The sequence below is a fragment of the Heterocephalus glaber genome, unplaced genomic scaffold, assembly GCF_053883595.1.
Source record: "Heterocephalus glaber isolate CG9 unplaced genomic scaffold, H.glaber_assembly_v1.0 deba00000621, whole genome shotgun sequence".
In the NCBI taxonomy this organism is placed as follows: Eukaryota; Metazoa; Chordata; class Mammalia; order Rodentia; family Bathyergidae; genus Heterocephalus; species Heterocephalus glaber.
This window is the reverse complement of record NW_028258153.1, coordinates 5,407,184-5,426,503: the sequence shown is the minus strand read 5'-3', so window position 1 is coordinate 5,426,503 and position 19,320 is coordinate 5,407,184. Positions and strand designations below refer to the sequence as shown.

Genomic DNA, 19,320 nt, shown 5'->3' with positions numbered 1-19,320 from the left:
ACTTCCGGGGAGGGACTTCCTGTCCATCACAAGGGAAGGATTACAGAGCTGGTTGAAGGGCTGGACACAACCGTCAGTATGGCTGGCTAGTCTTAGATTTCTCGAGAAGGCACCCAAGAGGACGCCCTTTCTGGCTTCTGTCTTTTTTCTCCCTGAGACACCTCAGCTTGCGCGAGCACTCTGGGTTTTTGGCACCACCGCCCACCTGAAGCCCTTCCGCTTCCTCTTTTTCGCAGGCTCCGCCTCCAGCGTCCTGTGGCCATGACGACCGCTCCGAGGGACTCCTTGGTGTGGAAGCTTGCGGGGCTTCTGCGGGAGTCTGGTGAGTGGACTCTCGGTTGCGCTGGGCTTCAGGCGAGGCAAGGGTGCTTCCTACCTCAGAGACACGCCCTAAGAGTCATGGAGTTAAGACTGCTTGGATCACGAGGTGTTGGAGTTCTGGGTTTGTTCGCCCTAATGCGTTGCCTACAGTGTCCTCTTTATCACAGTCTAAACTGTCCTTAGAGACCAAACTCCAGTGCCATTTCTTCCATGCATTCTGATGCTCTCCGAGAGGAGTGATCATTGCTTGACTTAAGCTCCTTGAGAACAGGAACTGATCCTAATTATTGTTGTATAGCTCAAGATTTGGAGTCAGTCCCACCTAGGTTGGAATCTCCTCCTTCTTGGCTATATTAGGTTTTCCGAACTCAGTTTTTCTCCCCAGCAGATTGACATACTGATTGCCCTTAATGCAAAAGTGGGAATTAAGTTTAATTCATGGAAAGTAGTGCAGGGTATGCACATATAGTAAGTGCTCAAAACTGGTAGCTATTCTTATTATAATTGTTTCTTTCAGTGCATGGGCATAGTGGAGTCACAGTATGTGTTTGGTTTGTTTTTTGTTTGTTTGTTTGGTTGGTTTTTTTTGAGACAAGATCTGGCTATGTAGTTCAGGTTGACCTTGAACTCACTGTGTACCCCAGGCTGGCCTTGAATTCTTGACAGTCCTCCTGCGTCCTGGGATTACAGGTATGTGTGCCACCGTGCCAGGCATGAATCACAGTATTTGTTTAATAGAAGGTTGGCATCAATTGTACAACTGCCTTGGATTTGAGAATGGACAGAAGTGGCAACTTTTCCATTAGTTGTATGAATGTAGTCCGGATTCTTAATTTCTTTGAGCCTCTATTTTCATATCTGTAAGGTGAGGTTAATAGTGCTTCTTTTAGGGAGATCCAGATGAGGCTTAAAGGAGGTAGCAAAATCATCTGGCATGTGTTACCCAGTTAATGTTAGCTGCTCTCTGTCTCTGTGAACTCCCATTGGTGGTTATCTGTGGAGTCTTTATAGCAGTTTTATTTTCTGGCTTCTGACAATAACTATACACTTGTCTTCTCTTCTAGACTGGGAGGCCCTTTAAGGGTGGGACTAGTCCTTGAACCATGTTTGTATCTATTCTTAATATCTAGTACATAGACAATCCTTCATGCGAGGTTAGGGTTTGTTTATTTGTTTGGTAAGAATCTGATATAGTTTCAGTGGTTAGAGATGATGGAGTGTGTGAGTAGTGACTATAAATATCAGAAAGGAGATCTTTGTGGTGATGGAATAGTTTTATGTCTCAATTTTGGTGATGGTTGCAGGAATCTATACAAACAGCATAGAACTGTGTACTGTACATATTCTGTCAGTATGTTTCTTGATTTTGATGCTGTATTATAGTTAGGTAAAACAGAAGCATTGGAGGAAACTAGGCAAAGGATATAGGGAACCTTTGTACTATTTCTGCAACATCCTTTGACCTTATATTTGTTTTTTAGCAAAAGTTAAAAGTAATCTCCATGCCAAGCTTTTCATTGGACCTTTTTAGGTGTAGTGAGGAGTGCCAAGGTGACCAGAAGATACCCTCAAGGATGACAGTCTCCTTAGGAAGAGCACTTTTAATGTAGCAAGAACAATACCTTAGTGCTATAACGAATTCATATTTTTCTCTGTGACATACATTTTACTATTGCTTGAAAGTTTCTATAAATGTGCATATTACTTTTGCAATCAGAAAAAATGAAGGTAAATCATCAGTCAATTTTTATGTAAAAATGAGTGATTACAGCATGGAAGCTCAGCAATGTTACTTAGTGAGAAGGCTTCCTAGGTGTGTGCAGTTGATCTCTATCTGGGTAGTAGAAGGGAGTGTATCAGAATGGAGAGCTGTGCACTAAGCTGGAGGTATCTCCAGCACTTTGAGTAGATCAGGTTCATTTAAGCAGAAGGTGAAAGAATTTGGAAAAATGCATTGGAGTCACATAGCAAAACAGTCTTTATGTATCAGGCTGAAGAGTCAAGACTTTTTTTTGAAGATGGCAGAGCTGCATCTCAGCTGGGGAAGAAATAGAAAATTTGATCCTACAGTGGAAGGTCTACAATATGAATTGGAATGGGTATATTTTTGGTCACCACTCCTAAGAACAAGGGGAAAGGCCTTTTTACTATGTTCTCTCTCCTGTCTGCCCCTCTCTTTGCAGGGGATGTGGTGCTGTCTGGCTGTAGCACACTGAGCCTACTGACTGCCACACTGCAGCAGTTGAATCGAGTATTTGAGCTGTACTTGGGACCATGGAGTCCTAACCAGACAGGCTTTGTGGCTCTGCCTTCCCACCCTGCCGACTCCCCCATCATCCTCCAACTTCAGTTCCTCTTTGATGTGCTGCAGAAAACGCTTTCACTCAAGGTTCTGGTGTGGGGATAGGGCAGGATATGCCCAGAGGTTAGGGAGTGATGGAGGCTGGTGGTGGGGTAGGGGTGCAAGAAGTGTGCAGGGCTGAGATCCAGATGATGTCAGAGATACGGGTGGTTGTGTGGAGGAAGGGATGCTGAGGAGAGGGAGATTGCCATGCCTCGTTAACCTGACCATTTTTCCCTTAGCTGGTCCATATCCCTGGGCCTGGCCTTCCAGGGCCCATCAAGATTTTTCCCTTCAAGTCTCTTCGGCAGCTGGAGGTATGGGGGCATTGGAGGAGGTTGGTGCATAAAACCTAATGTAGGCAGTCACTTGGGGATGGGGACAGAAAAGTTTCCTCTTTTGGTGAGGAGGCCAGGCGTGAGTATACCGATATTCTGCAGTAATGTGGTGTCCAACTCTTCTATTTAGTGCTTCCCTGAAAGCTGCTGTAGGGGGGCTTTGTCATCTTCTCCCTCTTCCCCATCATGGGAGATAGGGATGAAGTCTTTTTCTTCTGTGAAGTTCTGTCTTCCTCTCTTCCTTCCCCTGCCCTAGCTCCGAGGTGTCCCCCTCCACTGCCTGCGTGGCCTCCAGGGCATCTACTCTCAGCTGGAGACCCTGATTTGCAGCAGGAGTCTCCAGGCATTAGAGGTAAGGAGGGCAAGGGGGGCCCCATTCTTTGTCCTCAGAGACACAGAAGATGAAGTTCTAACATTCTCATTTGCACATTCCCCTGTGACCCCAACAGTACTCTGTACCTGTCCGTATATTACAGTCACACCTGCCATACTGTATCGAATATTCTAGTGTCTGCCTCCTCACTCTCCCCACAGTGTATTCCTCAGGGATAAGGACCTGGGCTTTCTTTAAGTCTGCGTCTCCGGATGGAGCCCTGCATATAAAGTATGAATGAATGATGGACGATAGGGAGGAAGGTGAGAGTGTGATAATGAACTGCCTGTGCCCTGCCTAGGAGCTGCTCTCAGCCTGTGGCGGTGACCTCTGCTCTGCCCTTCCCTGGCTGGCTTTGCTTTCTGCCGACTTCAGCTACAATGCCCTGACTGCCTTAGACAGCTCCCTGGTGAGTGGTTCAGAGGAAAGGGAAGGGGCTTTAGGGAGGAGAGTGCCATGTATAAAGTCCATTCTGTGCCTCCTCTTCCTGTCCCCCTCAGTGTCTCTTGTCAGCGCTGCGCTTCCTGAACCTAAGCCATAATCGAGTGCAGGACTGCAAATGCTTCCTGATGGTAAGTGCGAGCAGCGGCACCAGAGCACCTGGGCCTCAGATTGCCCTGCTCTCACATCCTCCCCTGGACCTGCTTGTATTGTGCTTGGCTCTTGTCTTCTGAGTGGAGCCATATCCTGGGGGTGTTTGGGAGCTGGGGCGATAGCAAGATGAGGCAGAGTTCCAATCTCAGCTTTTAATGCCTGTGTGACTTGGGACAAGTTAGATTGGTTTCTTCACCTGTAAAGTAAAAATCATAGGAGAGTACCTGGTTTTGTACATTTAAATGGTTGTGAAGAATACTAGGTACTCAGCCTAGCTTAGAAAACTGTAGCTTTTGTGGTGATGATGATAATAAACCTTCCTCCCATGTCTTACTGTCCCCTTTCAGAGAAAAACATAGCTGGGTACTAGTTAAAGTGGAAAAGACAGATTTCAATCAAATAAACTATTGTAGTAGGAAAGAGGATCCAATGTGAGCTGAACTCCACTTTGTGCAGAGGTGACTGGGCATTTTAAATGGAGAATGAAGGTTTAGGAAGGTGTGAGGGAGGAGCTTGAGGAGCTTTAGGGAAGTAGAAATTTATGAAAAGCAAGCTATTGGGGTTTACTAACTAATTGGCCCTCGCCTAATTTAATCTGTTTTCCCCCACAGAGACTGGGAGATGGGCCTTATCTTCAGGTGTTGGCTGGAACAAATAGTACATTTCTCTTGGTAGCCTTGTTTTCCCAGGCAGGAACCTAAAGGAATTGGAGTTGCCATCCTAGGGGCACACCCCAGAGCTGTTGGAACTATGCTAGTGTTTGTTCAGGGGGGTGGGTGAAGTTATTTGTCTATTCAATTTTTGGCCGGCGGTGGGGAGGTACTGGGGATCAAACTTGGGACCTTGCGCTTGAAAGGCAGGCACTGAGCTAAATCCCCGGCTCCTAGATGAAGTTATTTGTGCTGAGAGTCTGCAGTTTTTATAGGCTGAGGTGGCCTAGTGAAGAGGGCTCAGAGGACCCTGACTCGAGCTTGGTCAAGGTGAGAATCTGTGTCCTCCCTGCCCTACTGCAGGACTTGTCTGAGCTGTGTCATCTGGACATCTCCTATAACTACCTGCACTTGGTGCCAAGAATGGGACCTTCAGGGGCTGCCCTGAGGACCTTGATACTGAGAGGCAATGAGCTCCAGAGCCTGCAAGGTGAGCAGGGAGCATGGTGGAGCAAATGTGTCAGGGAGCGGACGTGATGGGAGGTGTGGGGTAGCCCAGGGACCATGTTTCCCTCAGTCTCAGGAAGGCTCAGGAAGGGCTGAGGTGCTCTGATCTGTACCCTCCTGCAGCACACACTCCCCCACACCAGGCACTCACCCGCATACCCTTTCTCCCCTCTCACCTCTGCCCCAGGCCTGGAGCAGCTGAGGAACCTGCAGCATCTGGATGTGGCATACAATCTGCTGGAAGGACACAGGGAGCTGTGGCCACTATGCCTGCTGGCCGAGCTCCGCAAGGTGACACGTGGGTGCTTCAACATCTGGGAGCCACCTTTATGTCTGGCCCTCCTGTGTCAGCGGTCAGTGCCTTCTTCACATAGAAGGCTCAGGCCCACCTCATTCTCCTCTTTCTGTCCCTCAGCTCTATCTGGAGGGGAACCCTTTGTGGTTCCATCCTGCACATCGAGTGGCCACCATCCAGTACTTGTCACCCCGGGCCAGGGATGCTGCTCACAGCGTGAGTGATTGTCTTGTGTCCACTCTGTTTCCCCTTTCCTGCCCATTCCTTCCCTGCTCCTATACCCTCTTGCCATCCCTGGGTGAGAGATCAAGGGCCTGACCCCCTGCTGTGTTAATATGGGCACTTGCTGGGGCCGGTTCCACCTTGAGCACTGTCCCCTCCTCCTTTGTCTTTGTGCAGTTCCTTCTTGATGGCGAGGTCTTGTCACTGAAGGATTTTCAGGTCCGTGCAGTGGGGGTGGGGTAATAGGATAGCAAGGACTGATGGGAAACGATGGGAAGGGAGAGTGCTGGCTGGGGAGGGGGTGGCTGGGAAAAGTCTTCCTGGTCAGTGGAAAGTAGGTCCACTTCTTGGCTAGCTTGGGCAGCACAGAGGTGCTCTGCTGGCCTCAGTCTCTTTCTTCTGCCTGTTACATGCCAGACCTCCACATCCTCGGGGCTTGGGCCTTTGGCCCCACCTCAGCCCTGGACCTTGGGGAGTACCACTGAAACCTCAGGTGGCCCTGAGCTGAGTGACAGCCTCTCTTCAGGGGGTGTTGCAGCCCAGGCCCCTCTTTGTAAGGTTAAGGTAAGGGGTATTCCTGGCTGCCTCATACCTGGGGATGAGTCCCTCTGCAGGGCCCTGGATTGGCAATAGTAAGACCTTATCCTTGTTAGTAGTTGGGGTGGTTTTTGTAGTTGGGTAGGTGACCATGGATGGAGGCTCTAGTGTTTGTAGAACCCTGTCCTTCTGCCCAACCCAGAGCCGAGTCCGTGTGAGGCGGGCGAGCATCTCTGAGCCCAGTGATACAGACCTGGAGCCCCGAACCCTGGACCCCTCCCCAGCTGGTAAGTCAGCCCTCCTCCACTGCCTCGCTCTGACCCCCTTCAGCTATCTCGATGTTGCTGTGAAGGTCTGATAAGAGAAATTTGATTTTCTGGTGGCATAGAATATTGTAGAAGGTTTGTTAGTCTGTCTTCTGTCCTTTTAGTTTAGGGAAAGGAGAGGGAACCATTCCCAAGCAGCATTTTCCAAAGGTTTTCAAGGAACATTAAATTCGTGAGGTGTTAAAAGGTCATATAATAAAATAAATTTGTGGCCAGATAAGCCTGGAAAGTGCTAGGTTGGTTAAACAAAATAAAGTAGCTTTCTTCCCTGCCGGCCATCTCAGGGCCTAGATGTGCTATATTTTGTGAATTTTCAAAAGTAGTGTATGTTGTGTGATCCTGGATAACACGTGACCACAGCATTCCATACTTGGGGACAAGCTACTTATAACCCCCCCAATCCTTGCTTCACATATAGGGGCACCATAGAAGGAGGCTGGGGTCATCTGGGGTGGGGCAGGGGCTAGGGCCAGGGGCCTGCCCAATTCACCATCCTTCCTCTGCCCAGGATTGTTTGTGCAACAGCATCGGGAACTGGAGCTTCTGAACAGCTTCCGAGAGAGGTTTGGCTGTGACTGGCTGCAGTATAGGAACCACCTGGAGGCTTCTGGGAGCCCCCTTCTGACCACCTCTAAGACTCCTGCACTTAGCACCTCTCCTCCAGATGCCCTGGGCACTGACACTCCTAGCCCTCTGGTCTCAGAGAAGGAACCCAGAGGGCCTGAGGAGTCAGAACCGAAAGTGGCAGAGAAGAGCATGATGGAGACAGAGCCCCAAGAGGAAGAGAAGGAGGAACAGGAAAAAGAAGAGGGAGCAAAGGAGGGGCAGGAAGAGGAAGAAGGACAGGAACGGAAGGAAGTGGAAGGTGAGCTCCCTGCAGCCACTGGGGAAGCTGAGGCCAGGTGATGTTGGAACATCTGGGAGATTCTTGCAAGGCCAGGCTGGCTGGAAGTCTGGGTACTTTCCCCACCCAGGGAGGGCAGAGTCTGGGTACTTTTCCTTCCTCCAGGCTCTGCTTGGTCTCTCTCCACAGCCGAGCTCTGTCGCCCCATGTTGGTGTGTCCCCTGCAGCAGCCTGAGGGGGTGCGGGGCACGGAATGCTTTCTCCGGGTCACTTCTGCCCATGTGGTTGAGGTGGAACTCCAAGCCGCTCGAACCCTGGGGCGGCTGGAGCTGCAGAGTCTCATGACAGCTGAGCTAGAGCCCGAGAGCCCAACCCCAGGAGAACCACTGTCGGCGGTGAGTGGTGCGGTTGGGGTGGGAGCTGGTTCTGGATGAGGTGCTAGGTATCCAGGAGCCAGTCTGACCGCTGAGGAGGGGCACTGGTCGGGGGGCAGAGTGCAGTTGCGGGTGGTTTGGGGAGGCTGGGCCGAGGAGTTCCTTTCTAGGGCTTGGATGCCAGCAGCAGCATTTGAATGGGGTCCAGCGTTACTGTTTCCCCCATGTTCAGTGTAACCCTCACCCCTCCGTCCCCTGGCCCCTTGCTGTTTAGGGCTCAGATAGCCTCCCAAGGGCCCCTGTCCTCGTGCTGCGCTTCGCCTACATTTGCCCTGACCGGCAGTTGCGTCGCTACGTTGTGCTGGAGCCTGATGCCCATGTGGCCGCCCAGGTAATGGGGCAGGAGGCTATGGGGGAGATGGAAAGAGCCTAGGAAGTGACTTCCGGTCATGCCAGGGCTGTCTTCTGGGGTCCATCTGCTCACAGCTGACTCCTGACCACTGTCTTTCAGGAGCTCCTTGATGTGCTGAACCCGTTCACCACAGTAGCACAGCAGCAGCATGGGAAGGCCCGCAGCCCACTGGGAGGCAGGTTCCAGTGTCTGCGCTGTGGCTGCGAGTTCAGGCCGGAGGAGCCGGGATTGGGAATGGACAGTGAGGAAGGCTGGAGACCATTGTTTCAAAAGACAGGTACCAACCTTGCCCTTGGCCACCAGACTTCAGGGAAAGCAGCTTTGAGTAGAGGAGGGTGAGAGGAGCCCCAGGGCTGCTAGGAGAAGAAACAGTAATGCCTACCCGCCACACTTACAAATAAGAGAATCAAAGCTATGTCCTGGGTTTTTGTTTTTCTCTCAAACTCAAAAAATGTCATCTCTAACTGTGCTTAAACACACTCATTATTTTTTCATGACTTGAAGGCTTTTTAGCTGCTGTTTGGCTAATATTTCAGAACTGACATAGAACCTAACGAGTTGCTGCAGTGTCGGGTTGTCATGCTGCCCTCTGAGCACAGTGGCTTTGCGTAAGATGCGTTGGGAACTGGAGTAGTTTGTCCTTCTGTGACTGACTTTGTAATCTGCCTGATAGCAAATAGCGCCTTGTAGCATCTCTTTGTATTCTGTTCTCTAAAACAACAGATTTCTCCATTATAGACCAATCAAAAAGCAAGGTCTTTGAGAAGATATTGAAGAGGAAAAGAGCATTCTTGATAACAGCTGGGTTACAATGCATGATTTTTACCACATATCTCTTCCTGGTAGCAGTTGCAACAGGGCCTGAGGTTTTGTTTAGAAAATAGAGTGCTAGGACTGGGGATTTAGCTCGGTGGCTCCATGCCTGCCTTGTAAGCACAAGGTCCTGAGTTCTATCCCTGGTTCCAAAAAAAAAAAAAAAAAAAAAACACTGCTGTTCTTCTCTCCACCTTTTATCTGACCAGGAGGCTGTAGCTCAGCAGGGCCTGTGGCTCGTATGCCAGATTTGGGTTAGCAGCCCCCACCCAGCCCGGGACCCTGGCTGTATTCCACTCTACACGTCCTGCAGCTCCTGGGGTCCCTTCTGTGGTGGGATTTCTAATGCACACTATTATGGGTTTCATTCTCCTTTGATTTGAGCCTCATCTAACCAAAGAAAATGAGCCCAGCCCATGGTTATGAGATTTAGATGAGACAGTAAGGCATCAAGCATAGCACCTGTGCAAACCAAAGGTCCCTCATATGGAAGCTGCTGTTATTCTCATCTATAAGGTCTTGGGTGGACACATGTAAATTATTTATTCTTTTCTTGTTTGCAAAATTGGGTAGGGAGGTTTTTGTTGTTGTTGTTCGAGGGGTTGGCTTTTTTGTGTGTGTGGTCCTGGAGATTGGACCCAGGGCCTTGCACTTGCTAGACAAGCATTCTCCCATTGAGAGTATCCCAGGCTTTAAAAAATTTTATACTGAGGGCCAGGGATGTAGCTCAGTGGTGCTGCACCTGCCTGGCAAGCCCAAGGTCCTGAGTTCAATCCCCTGTACTAGAAAAAAATAAATAAATAAATAAAATTTTATATTGAGTCAGGGTCTTGCTGAATTGCCTAGGCTGGCCCCAAATTTGTGCTCCTCCTGCTTCAGCCTCCTGAGTAGCTGGGCTTACAGGCATGCACCATCATGCCCTGGGGATGGGGTGTTTTGATGGCGATGAAATATAAATATGATAATACTGGCATGGGAGCTAATGCATGTCAGCACATTACAGATGCTCAGAGTATCTGTACTCTCATTGCTGATCCTTGTCCTGCATTCTTTACTGCCTTCCATGAAATCATTCTGCCAACTTTGTAAAGTATACCCTATGTTCATCCCATCTTACACATAGGAGCCAGGGTCAGAGAGTAGAGGTGACTGGCCCATGACTGTAGAGCCATTAATTGATGGAGCCTGGAATTGGACCCAAATCTGATACTGGAGTCCATACTGCCTTTCTCAGTTTGTTTATTTGGGTCTTTCAGACATGCTGGTAGAGCACTGAAGTAGCTGATCAGCCCAAGGCTGTGGGACAGGGACCAGAGCGGAGCCTGGTTGAATTGGCCCAGTCTAAGAGGGTTTGAAATTAGAAGGTGGGGTGCATTTTGGAGGAGCCATGGGCCATGAGAATGGGGAGTGACAGTTAGTGACTGCCTGGAGAGGGAGTTGGGGGTGTCGAATGCTTCAGATAGGCGCAGGGGAGGTCTGAGAGCGGCAGTGAGCATTATGAATGTGGTGGGGTGTGCTGTGGGGGAGGCTCATGGGGCCTGTGTGCATCCCCTCTCCAGAGTCGCCTGCTGTGTGTCCCAGCTGTGGTAGTGACCATGTGGTTCTCCTGGCTCTGTCTGGGGAAACCCCCTACAGGGAGCAGAACCAGGCAGAGCAGTCACCAGCTCCCTCTCAGGCCCCCAGCCCTGGCTGTGACTCTCCTGGCCACAGTGACCACCCCAGCAGGGCTGACAACATCCTAGTCTCCCACGGCCGCAGCAACTGGAGCCTCAGTCCCTGTGAGTATAGGTGACACAAGATAGGGTCGGGCTCTTAGGGGAGGGACTGGGCGCTGACGGGAGCTGGAGATGGCCCAGGGGCTCCCAGGGGCAGACTGATGGCTCGACCATTTCCCCAGCTGGTGAGCGCTGTGGCTTTCGTTCTGTGGACCACCGACTCCGGCTCTTCCTGGACGTTGAGGTCTTTGGAGATGCCCAGGAGGAGTTCCAGTGCTGCATCAAGGTCTGTGTCACCTGGCACTGCCCAGTCCCTTGACCACAGGGCCACTATCCTCCACAGTGAAGCAGGTCACGTCAAGTGCTGGGGAACTACCACATCTGGGTTCTACCTCAGGCACAGCAGATATTTGCTGTGGACACATTCCAGACTCAGGTACTGAGTTTTCCACCCTCGCAATGGAGATAGTACTCCCTGCCTTACAGAGTGTAGTGGCTGAGAGCCAGTGTGAGCTGCTGGGCACAGCACCCTACACTCAGTAAATGAGGCCTCCTATCTTTACAAATTCACGGTGTTATTAGACCCTCTTTCTTAAGCATATAATGTGTGCTGGACATTAAGGATTGACAGTAGGCCTTGGTCTCAAGCTTGAATCAAGACCATACGATGTGCAAGTGCTATAATGAGTGTCCTAGAAGGGGCATCTGATCCAGCCAGGGTGGGGCAGGAAGTCTTCCTGGGGGGTGATGTGTAAGCCAAGTCTTGAAGGGTGAGCAAAGAGTAGGAAGCAAAAGGACATTGTAGGTGGAGGAAGCCATATACATGGAGGCATGAGAAAGGGCAGCTCATGGAGGGCAGTGCTCAGGATGGGGAGGCCAGTGTCTATGGTAAAGGGCAGGTGTCCCCAGGGGAGACTGAGGCAAGAGAGGGCCTGTTCAGGAGCATCCTGTTGTGTCTACCAAGGTGTTTGGTCTGCATCTAGGGACCAGTGGGGAGCAGTGATCGATTTTGTGATTTAGGACTGTCAGTCTAGCATAGTGTGGTAGGAAAGTTGCAGGGGAGCTGAGCACTGGGATCTGAGTAAGTGTGGGGTTCATGGAGAATGGAGAGAGTGGAGGATGGGAGAGGCTGTTTGAGCTCAAGGTCACCTTGACCTTAGGGATGGGGAGGGCAACTCAGTTTTCCGTCTGGTGTTTTCTTTTTTGGTGCTGGTTTCTCATCAACTTCCTTTCCACTTAGGTGCCAGTGGTGTTGTCAGGTCACCAGGAGGAATTCCTATGTCTTGTGGTCGTGTCTGATCACAGGCTTTACCTGTTGAAGGTGACAGGAGATATCTGGTGAGTGAGCCAGGCACATGGCCAGGGCAACATCAGGGCCTCCCTGTCGTTCTCTTTCTGTCCTCACCCTTAGTTACTCTGCTCCCTCCTCCACAGCGGGCCTCCAGCTAGCTGGCTCCAGCCGACCCTGGCCGTTCCCCTGCAGGATCTTAGTGGCATGGAGCTGGGCCTGGCAGGCCAGAGTCTGCGGCTGGAGTGGGTGGCTGGGGTGGGCAGCTGTGTGCTGCTGCCCCGAGATGCCAGACGTTGCCAGCTCTTCCTCGAGGAGCTCACTGGTGAGAGGTGGGGGAAGGAGGCAGGCAGGGCCCTCGGGGCAGATCCCTAGTCTGATGCCCAGCAGTGGAGACCAGGGTCATGGAACTCATCCCCTGTAGAAGTTCCCGGAATCCAGAACTGTGGAGAACAGGCAGGCGGGAGAGATGGAGAGGTTGAGTTAGAGGAGGGAAGGTTCCTCTGAGGATTCCTGTCCCTGGCTGGCTCTGGCCAGGTGTCTTGCAGTCTCTGCCCCCCACCCGGAGGAACTGTGTCAGTGCCACAGAGGAGGAGGTGACCCCACAGCACCGGCTCTGGTGAGTCCACAGGACATGGAGTGGGATTGGTGCCCAGACCCTCTCCACAGAGGCCAGACATGGTCCTGGGCCGTGCAGGCCCCGAGCTGCCACCTGTCCTCATGCCTCCCACAGGCCGTGTCCGCTCCCAACCTACTCCCTCTCTGAAGCCTCTCTGAAGCCTTTCCCACCCCTAGCTGAGCCTCTTCTGTGTCTGCTGTGCTCCCCAGGCCTTTGCTGGGACAGGACACTTCCTTGGAGCCTCCCCAGTTCTTCTACCTTCGGGTGTTCCTGGTTGATGGTGAGCCCTCTGTGCTACAGAAGTTCCCTGGTTTCTGTACCCCGGCTTGTTCCAGGTCACAGGCCAGCCCCCCACCATTCCTTCATGGCGTCCTCATAGCAGTCTTTCTCATGGGTGTACCCAAACAGCAGCCTGGGTGTTCCCTGCCTGTCCAGGTGGGGTTGGGGTCCCTGGACCCCCAGCTGGTCAGTGAACTTTGCTTTGGGGTTCAGGCTTCCCTGAAGTGGGCAGGTTGGTTGGGTCTGCTCCCCTTGTCCCGTAAAGGGGCAGTAGCTCCCTGTTTGTCGTGGCTCTCAGGGGATTTGGACTTCGGGAAAGGGGCGCAGGTTGCTTTGTGGCCCACTCCTGAGTGTGGTTCATGCCTCTTGTATTGAGCAACACTGCGGTGCCGGGCCCTAGAGGTCTGGGTCCTCCATGGCTTTCTACTGTGGCCTCACACTGCCTCTTTTCCTCCAGGACCCTCTACCTGTCCTGTGTCCCTGTTGCTGACTCTGGCCACCTTGTACCTGTTAGATGAGGACCCTTCAGGGTCCCAGGCAGAGCTCCCCCTCCCAGCAGCATCTGACGAAGCCTCCGAGAAGGCCCCGTCCTTGAGGCTGGGCTCCTCCGTGCAGGTCAGGGAGCAGCAGCCACTCAGCAGCCTGAGCTCAGTGCTGCTGTATCGCACGGCCCCTGAGGACCTGCGGCTGGTCTTCTATGACGAGGTGTGTGTCTGTGTCTGCACATGCAGGTGGAGGTGCCGGGCATTGAGGTTGCTGTGGAAATGGGTCTAGGGAGTCTGGGAGTTGGAGGCAGGATGGAGCTGAGGGATGGGCTGGCATGGTGGAGAGGATACAGAATTAGGGTGTGAGGGACCGGGGGGCACTCACTGGGGTTGGATGATCAATGGGTAGAGAGGGAGGCAGCTGTCAGCAGCAGAAACCACTGTGGCTTGGAGTCCAGCCATTTATTAGCTGGGAGGCCTGGCTCTGTGAGCTTGTGTGATGGGCCCGCTGTGTGCTGGCCACTTGAACAGGGGGTGCTAATATGGTCCTGTCTTACAGATGGGGCCACTGAGGCTTGGTCACTAGTGGTAGAGCCAGGAATTGAGCCCATGTAATTCTTTGGAACTGACTCCAGAACTCACATTCTCTACCACAGGGGAGGTTAGAGACAAGAGTGAAGTGCGAAAGCCCTCCTGGGCTGGCAGTCAGTGTAATTGGGTTCTTTATAAGGCTCAGAGTCAGCATCTCTCTCTCTCTCTCTCTTTTTTTCCATGTAGTACTAGGGATTGAACCCAGGGCCTTCACACTGAACTATAATAGTAGCCCAATTTTTTTTTTTTTATTTTGAGACAAGGCCATGCTAAGTCACCCAGGCGGGGCTTGGACTTGTGATCCTCTTGGCAGAGTCAGCATCTTATGGGGAGTGACACGGGCTTGGGCAGGGGAAGAGATGACGAGCCAGGAGGATGGTGGGTCCCCTGTCCCCACCCCTGGCGGCTTCCTGTGTGTCTCATGTGCTGACTGCTTGGCCTGCCAGGTATCTCGGCTGGAGAGCTTTTGGGCGCTCCGTGTTGTGTGCCAGGAGCAGCTGACAGCCCTGCTGGCTTGGATCCGGGAGCCCTGGGAGGAGCTGTTTTCTATCGGACTCCGGACAGTGACTCAGGAGACTCTGGACCTTGATCGATGACACTTCCACACTGGCCCCAGCCTGACCTCAGGAGCCACGCAGTGGAGGTTCTCTCTCCTGGTCTCTGGCTCTGGCTCTGGACTTATCTGGCCTTTGGGTGCTGGCACCGAAGTTCCCAGTGACACGTGGCTTAAGGGAAGGGTGAGAGAAATGGTCTTGGCCTAAGGGGACAGGCTGAGTGGTCAATGGGAATGTTTCTCCCGCACCCTTTCTCAGGTATCAATAAAGTTCTTTCTATTTAGATGTCATGGGTGGTACTTAGGTGTGTTGCTCGTAAGGCATGCCATTCCAGCAGCCTTTTCCTGAGTGGGCAGCCCCCACACAGCCTTGTTTGTGCTTTGAGACCCCATCTCCAACTCTGCTCTGGTCGTGGCTCTGGGGTCATGTAGGACTCTTGACTCCTGGGGACCCAGTTCTCCTGCTGGTGGTGACCTTCATGTTTCAGGACATGGAATCACTGCCAGCCAAATAGCTGGGCTCAGAAACTCACTGTCAGATCTCACTTAGGAACAGTGAGGACCTCAGGCTACTGGAGAGGGTATCTCGGGAGCGTGTGTGGAGCTGGGCATCTGGATGCTGGGTGCGCTGCACTGTAGATCACTCACTATGGCCGGGCCTAACTCACCTCCTCCCGAGGATGAGGCAGGGCCCCGTGGGAGGAGAACAGGCGACAAGAGGGCATGGTGGAGCAAGGCCTGGCCGAGAAGAGCACTGTGTCTTCCTGTCCATTCCCCATAAAACCATCAAAGCATGATGTTCTGCAAACCTCAGCCACTCTCCTGGCTCCAGTTACAGACCAGCCCTTTTTACCCCACCCCGCACTTCCCTTATCTCTACCACTGTAAATAAACGCCCTGCTGTTGCCTGGTGGTCTTTTTCTCCCATCAGGAAAAAGGGCCCTGCCTGGCCCCAGCTTTGTTTCTCTTTGTTTTGTATCTCTTTGTTTTTTCTTAATCCCCCACTATCATTTCTCACTCTGTAGACCCTTCAGCCACATAGGCCGTGGCATCTGGTGCTTTCCACACCTGCCACCTCGAAGCACAGCCCAGTGGTTCCATGGGTCGACCCCTGTCTTCATGTCTGGCCATGAGGACTGGCTCAGGATTGCTCATGTGCCGTTGTGTGGCCCACCAAGGCCCAGCATTGGCCTTTGGCTGGTACAACCGTGAAAGGAACATTTTCTCCCTGAGGGTTGCTGAGAGAACAGGCTGGAGCTGCTGGCCATGAGGGAGGAGCTTTCCTGAAAGTGGAGTCATGCAGAGAGGAAAGGATGGAGATGAGGTAGAGTGAGCAGGACCAAATCCTGGTGATGTCTTTGGGGCCCCTGGGTCTAGTACCTGAAGGTGATAGTCCTATAATTTTAGATTACGGGAGCTAACTGACACCTTCCCTTCTTTTGGGGGTGGGGTAGGTTTAAGCTTGAGCCAGCCTGGGTGGAATCTGTTTTTTGACCCCAAGTATGAACACAGTAAGAACAATGATGCCTACATCTTTGTGTAGAGAGGCTCTGGTTCTTGAATGAGGCTGTCTGCTGAATCCAGCTCACTTTTTGTGTTGGGCCAGTAAGCCTAAGGCCTTGACCACTTTGTGGCCTGACTGCTTGGTGGGACAGCAGGGCTGAGGCTGTGTCATAGTTCAGGAACCCTGGCCTGGCCAGGAATCACATCTCTAAATCTTTGGGGTCAAAGTATTTAAAGATTTAACAGGGGGCATTTTCAAAGCTATTATTTTAAAATATATTTGAAGAGTATTGAACATGCATAAGAAAGTTTACATTGTACCTTAGGATATACAGCAAAAAGTGAGTTCCTCCCACTGCTGACCCGTTAGATCCCTTCTAGTTGAGCATTGTTACCCATTTTTTGTGCTTCTGTCAGAAATTTCATTGCGTCCACTCCTACATAACATTTCTTGCAGAAAAGGGTTGGTTAAGGCAGTCCATAAAAAAGACTGAGTGCTAGATTAGTTTTTCCCCAGGCAGGGCCCTGGTCTGGTCTGGTGGGAGGGGGAGGAAGTGCTATGAGTCTCACAGGGGGCCAGTTGGGAGCTGGCTGGGGTACTGCTCCCTCAGGAACAGGCCTGCTAGAGAGGCCTGGCAGACGCTCAGAAAATAAATTCACCTACTTCGGTTTTGCTTAGAGCTGCCCTGAATCTTTAATTGAAGCAAATTAAACTTCCCCAAATTAGTAGTCCAGTTTCTCATGATGTTCACGGCCCCTTCCTGTCAGTGATTTTGCAGCCTCTGCGAACAGGAGGGGCCGGATCTGGTCCTGAAGAGGCCTTCTCAGCCTCTGACCTGGCTCTGCCCTCCAGCACAGTCCTTTGCAAGCACTTCACCAGAGGCTGGGAGTTGTCACCCCGACAGGGCAGATCAATCTCTAGTCATTTAGCATAGTGTGCAAAGAAGTGTGTGCGTGTGTGTTGGGGGGGAGTTGAAGAAGAAGCTACTTCCATTCCTCTCTGAACGTCTTTGTTTAACAATGGGAGAATCCTCTGCAACCTTTGAGCAAAGATTGCTTTTGCTTTGACAGCTCAGAAGACAGATGTTATCAGGAGCCAAGTCATTACCTCTCCAGGAGGCATTTGACCCTGTAGCTCTTTCCTTTTTCTTCCTTTCCTTTCTCTTTTTCTCCTTCCTTTCTTCTTTTTTATTTTGAGAAAAAGGTCTTGCTCAATTGCCCATGCTGGGCTTGAACTCTGCAATCCTCCTGCCATGGCCTCCCAGAGTAACTGTCTAGCGCCTCTCCAGATGGACACCCCTCCTCCCTAGACCCTACCACACATGCACAGAGGTAACTGCTGGCCTCACACAGCCCGGACTATCTCCAGAGATCAATCTGTCCATTCAGCCTGACCTTCTCCCTCCAGCAAGTGGTTATCGATCACCTGGCCTCTGCCTGGCCCTGGCTGCTGTGAAGGACACAGTGGAGGCCTCACAGCTCCTGGAAAGCAGTGGAGAGTGGATTCTCGCCCTGAAACTGCATCACAACGCCATGCTGTATTTTCAGCAGAAAGGAGGGGATAAAACTGTTACACCCAGTGAGAGAGAACCAACCAGAGACTGATATTAAATCCACACAGGAGTTTATTACCGGCCGGGACTGGCCTGAGCATTGGACCTGAGCCTCGCCAGGGGTTTGACAAACATGTTTTATACACCTTTGAGGCCAACAGTTTCTAGGCCTGTCTATGGGATAGAACTAGTAAAGCAAGCAAAAGGTACAGAAGCAGAACGTCCTGCTGTTAGAACATTTGTAAAACAATAGTTGATTAATTGTTATTTCTAAAGAGACTTTCTAAGGGGAGGAGGTTTTTAAGCTTCCTCCTTCTGAGTTCATCTAAAGGGCAGGCAGGTGGGTCAAGCAGCAATATGGAGTCTGTCTTGCTAACTAGGGTCCTTCAAAAATATATGTTCATGATTGCCTGTATTTGTATGAATAAACCCTAGGGGGATAAATACAAAGTGGGTGGTGGGACATGATGGACGAGAACAAGACAGCAAAGGGACTGAGCTTTATTTAAACTCTCAGTGCTATAGATTCAAAATTATATTTAAAATTTTATGAGGCCTTATAGGGGTTCCCTGGACAAACTTGTATAAACACTGATTCCAAGAATTTGGTGGTGAGCAGACTGGCCGAAGACCCATCTTTCTCCATAGGAGAAATTCTGTTTTTGTTTATGAGTCACTTGGAGCAGGGGGTGACATCCTTCCTCATCCTTTGTCAAGATACCGGGGTACCTTTCAGAAGATGGCTCCATGCATTAATATTCCCTATCTCTTGAGTGCATGCAGTATTTTGTGTTTATTACTCAAGGGTCAGCAGGTATAGTTGTATAGGAAGAAGCAGAGAGGATTTAGATCTGAAAGATGCAGGAGTATGCCTTAGTTTTGTAGCCCACTAGCCATAGGCAAATAACTTATCCTTGCTCCTTCATCTATATCGTGAACATGAGACGAATCAATAACCCACCTCGTTCACAAAATTGTTGAGTGCAGTAATGTATGTGGAAGTAATGTACGAGTCATAAAGCACTAAAGAAATGCTGGTTAAAAGCCTGCTAGTTCCAACATGCCTCTGTGTTGCCTAGGAATGTAATTGGAAGAGCACCTGCATCTTATTGCCCATTGTGTTTATGACTGGATGTTTCCCCAGGGCCTCAGAAGGAACCTCAGACACTTCTCAGGATAAAAGCAAGCCAGGGCGTGTCTTGTCATTTGATCATTTTGGACTCGATTCCTCTGTCCTCCACTTGTGTATATTAGTGTATATTAGTTACTATAATTACTTGTGCACTTGTTTTTAGTACCACACAAGTTTTCTAAGCCCTTCCAAACCTCTATGGGGAAGATAGGGGGAGGGATGCAAAGAAAAATCATACCAGCTCCTGCTTTCGGGGGGTTTGTAGTCCAGGGAGGGGATAGGGAAGGGTACATGGGAGCTGCTGATAAGGGATGGAGAGACTATGGTAGGAGAATACCCTAATAATTGCCATTTTGGAGCACCTGCTTTGTGCCAGTCTGTCTGTCCTTCATTTCCTTCACATTACTTCATCAGTCTGCCCTCCCTAAAGGAGAAGCTGATCTCCATTTGGCAGGTGAGAAACCTGAGGCTTCTGTGAACAGGGTGTTCTCACTCAGGGGATGCTGGTGCTCAAACTTGGGCCCTATAGAATCTGGGCTCTTTCCATTCAACCATATTGCTTCTTAGGCTTTCTAGAATGCCCACCCTGGCTCATCCACCAGTCCTTTTATATATGTCCCCTGGTGGCCCCAACTTCTAAGGAGTCCACATCCCA

At 51.0% G+C, this 19,320-nt stretch overlaps 1 protein-coding gene across 4 annotated transcripts; it reads left to right on the top strand.

The window, feature by feature from the left end:
• Stk11ip (serine/threonine kinase 11 interacting protein) lies at positions 1–14,763 on the top strand. 4 transcript variants are annotated; one of them, XR_015449140.1, is made up of 24 exons: positions 1–322; positions 2,505–2,710; positions 2,905–2,979; positions 3,257–3,352; positions 3,675–3,782; positions 3,874–3,945; positions 4,981–5,107; positions 5,312–5,415; positions 5,540–5,635; positions 5,819–5,860; positions 6,059–6,205; positions 6,381–6,465; positions 7,013–7,369; positions 7,538–7,743; positions 7,997–8,113; positions 8,234–8,411; positions 10,507–10,725; positions 10,845–10,948; positions 11,903–12,000; positions 12,097–12,275; positions 12,488–12,569; positions 12,684–12,849; positions 13,306–13,553; positions 14,371–14,763. XR_015449140.1 is itself a non-coding variant. In XM_021244211.2 (24 exons), the coding sequence occupies exons 1-24, from the start codon at positions 262–264 to the stop codon at positions 14,518–14,520; spliced, it is 3,228 nt and encodes a 1,075-aa protein (XP_021099870.2). In that variant the 5' UTR covers positions 1–261; the 3' UTR covers positions 14,521–14,763. The 4 variants fall into 4 exon arrangements, 3 of the variants coding, with proteins under 3 accessions (XP_021099870.2, XP_012920977.2, XP_012920978.2); XM_021244211.2 differs by having other exon boundaries at positions 12,779–12,849; XM_013065523.3 differs by lacking the exons at positions 12,097–12,275; positions 14,371–14,763 and having other exon boundaries at positions 12,779–12,849; positions 13,306–13,494.
• Positions 14,764–19,320: the final 4,557 nt, after the last annotated feature.

What these genes read in the sequence shown, in the direction of transcription:
- Stk11ip (XM_021244211.2), top strand. Translation starts at nt 262, where the DNA reads ATGACGACCGCTCCGAGGGACTCCTTGGTGTGGAAGCTTGCGGGGCTT. An exon ending in GGAGTCTCCAGGCATTAGAG is followed by an intron (nt 3,353 to 3,674) that starts GTAAGGAGGGCA and finishes TGCCCTGCCTAG; the next exon opens with GAGCTGCTCTCAGCCTGTGG. An exon ending in TCGGGTGTTCCTGGTTGATG is followed by an intron (nt 12,850 to 13,305) that starts GTGAGCCCTCTG and finishes CTTTTCCTCCAG; the next exon opens with GACCCTCTACCTGTCCTGTG.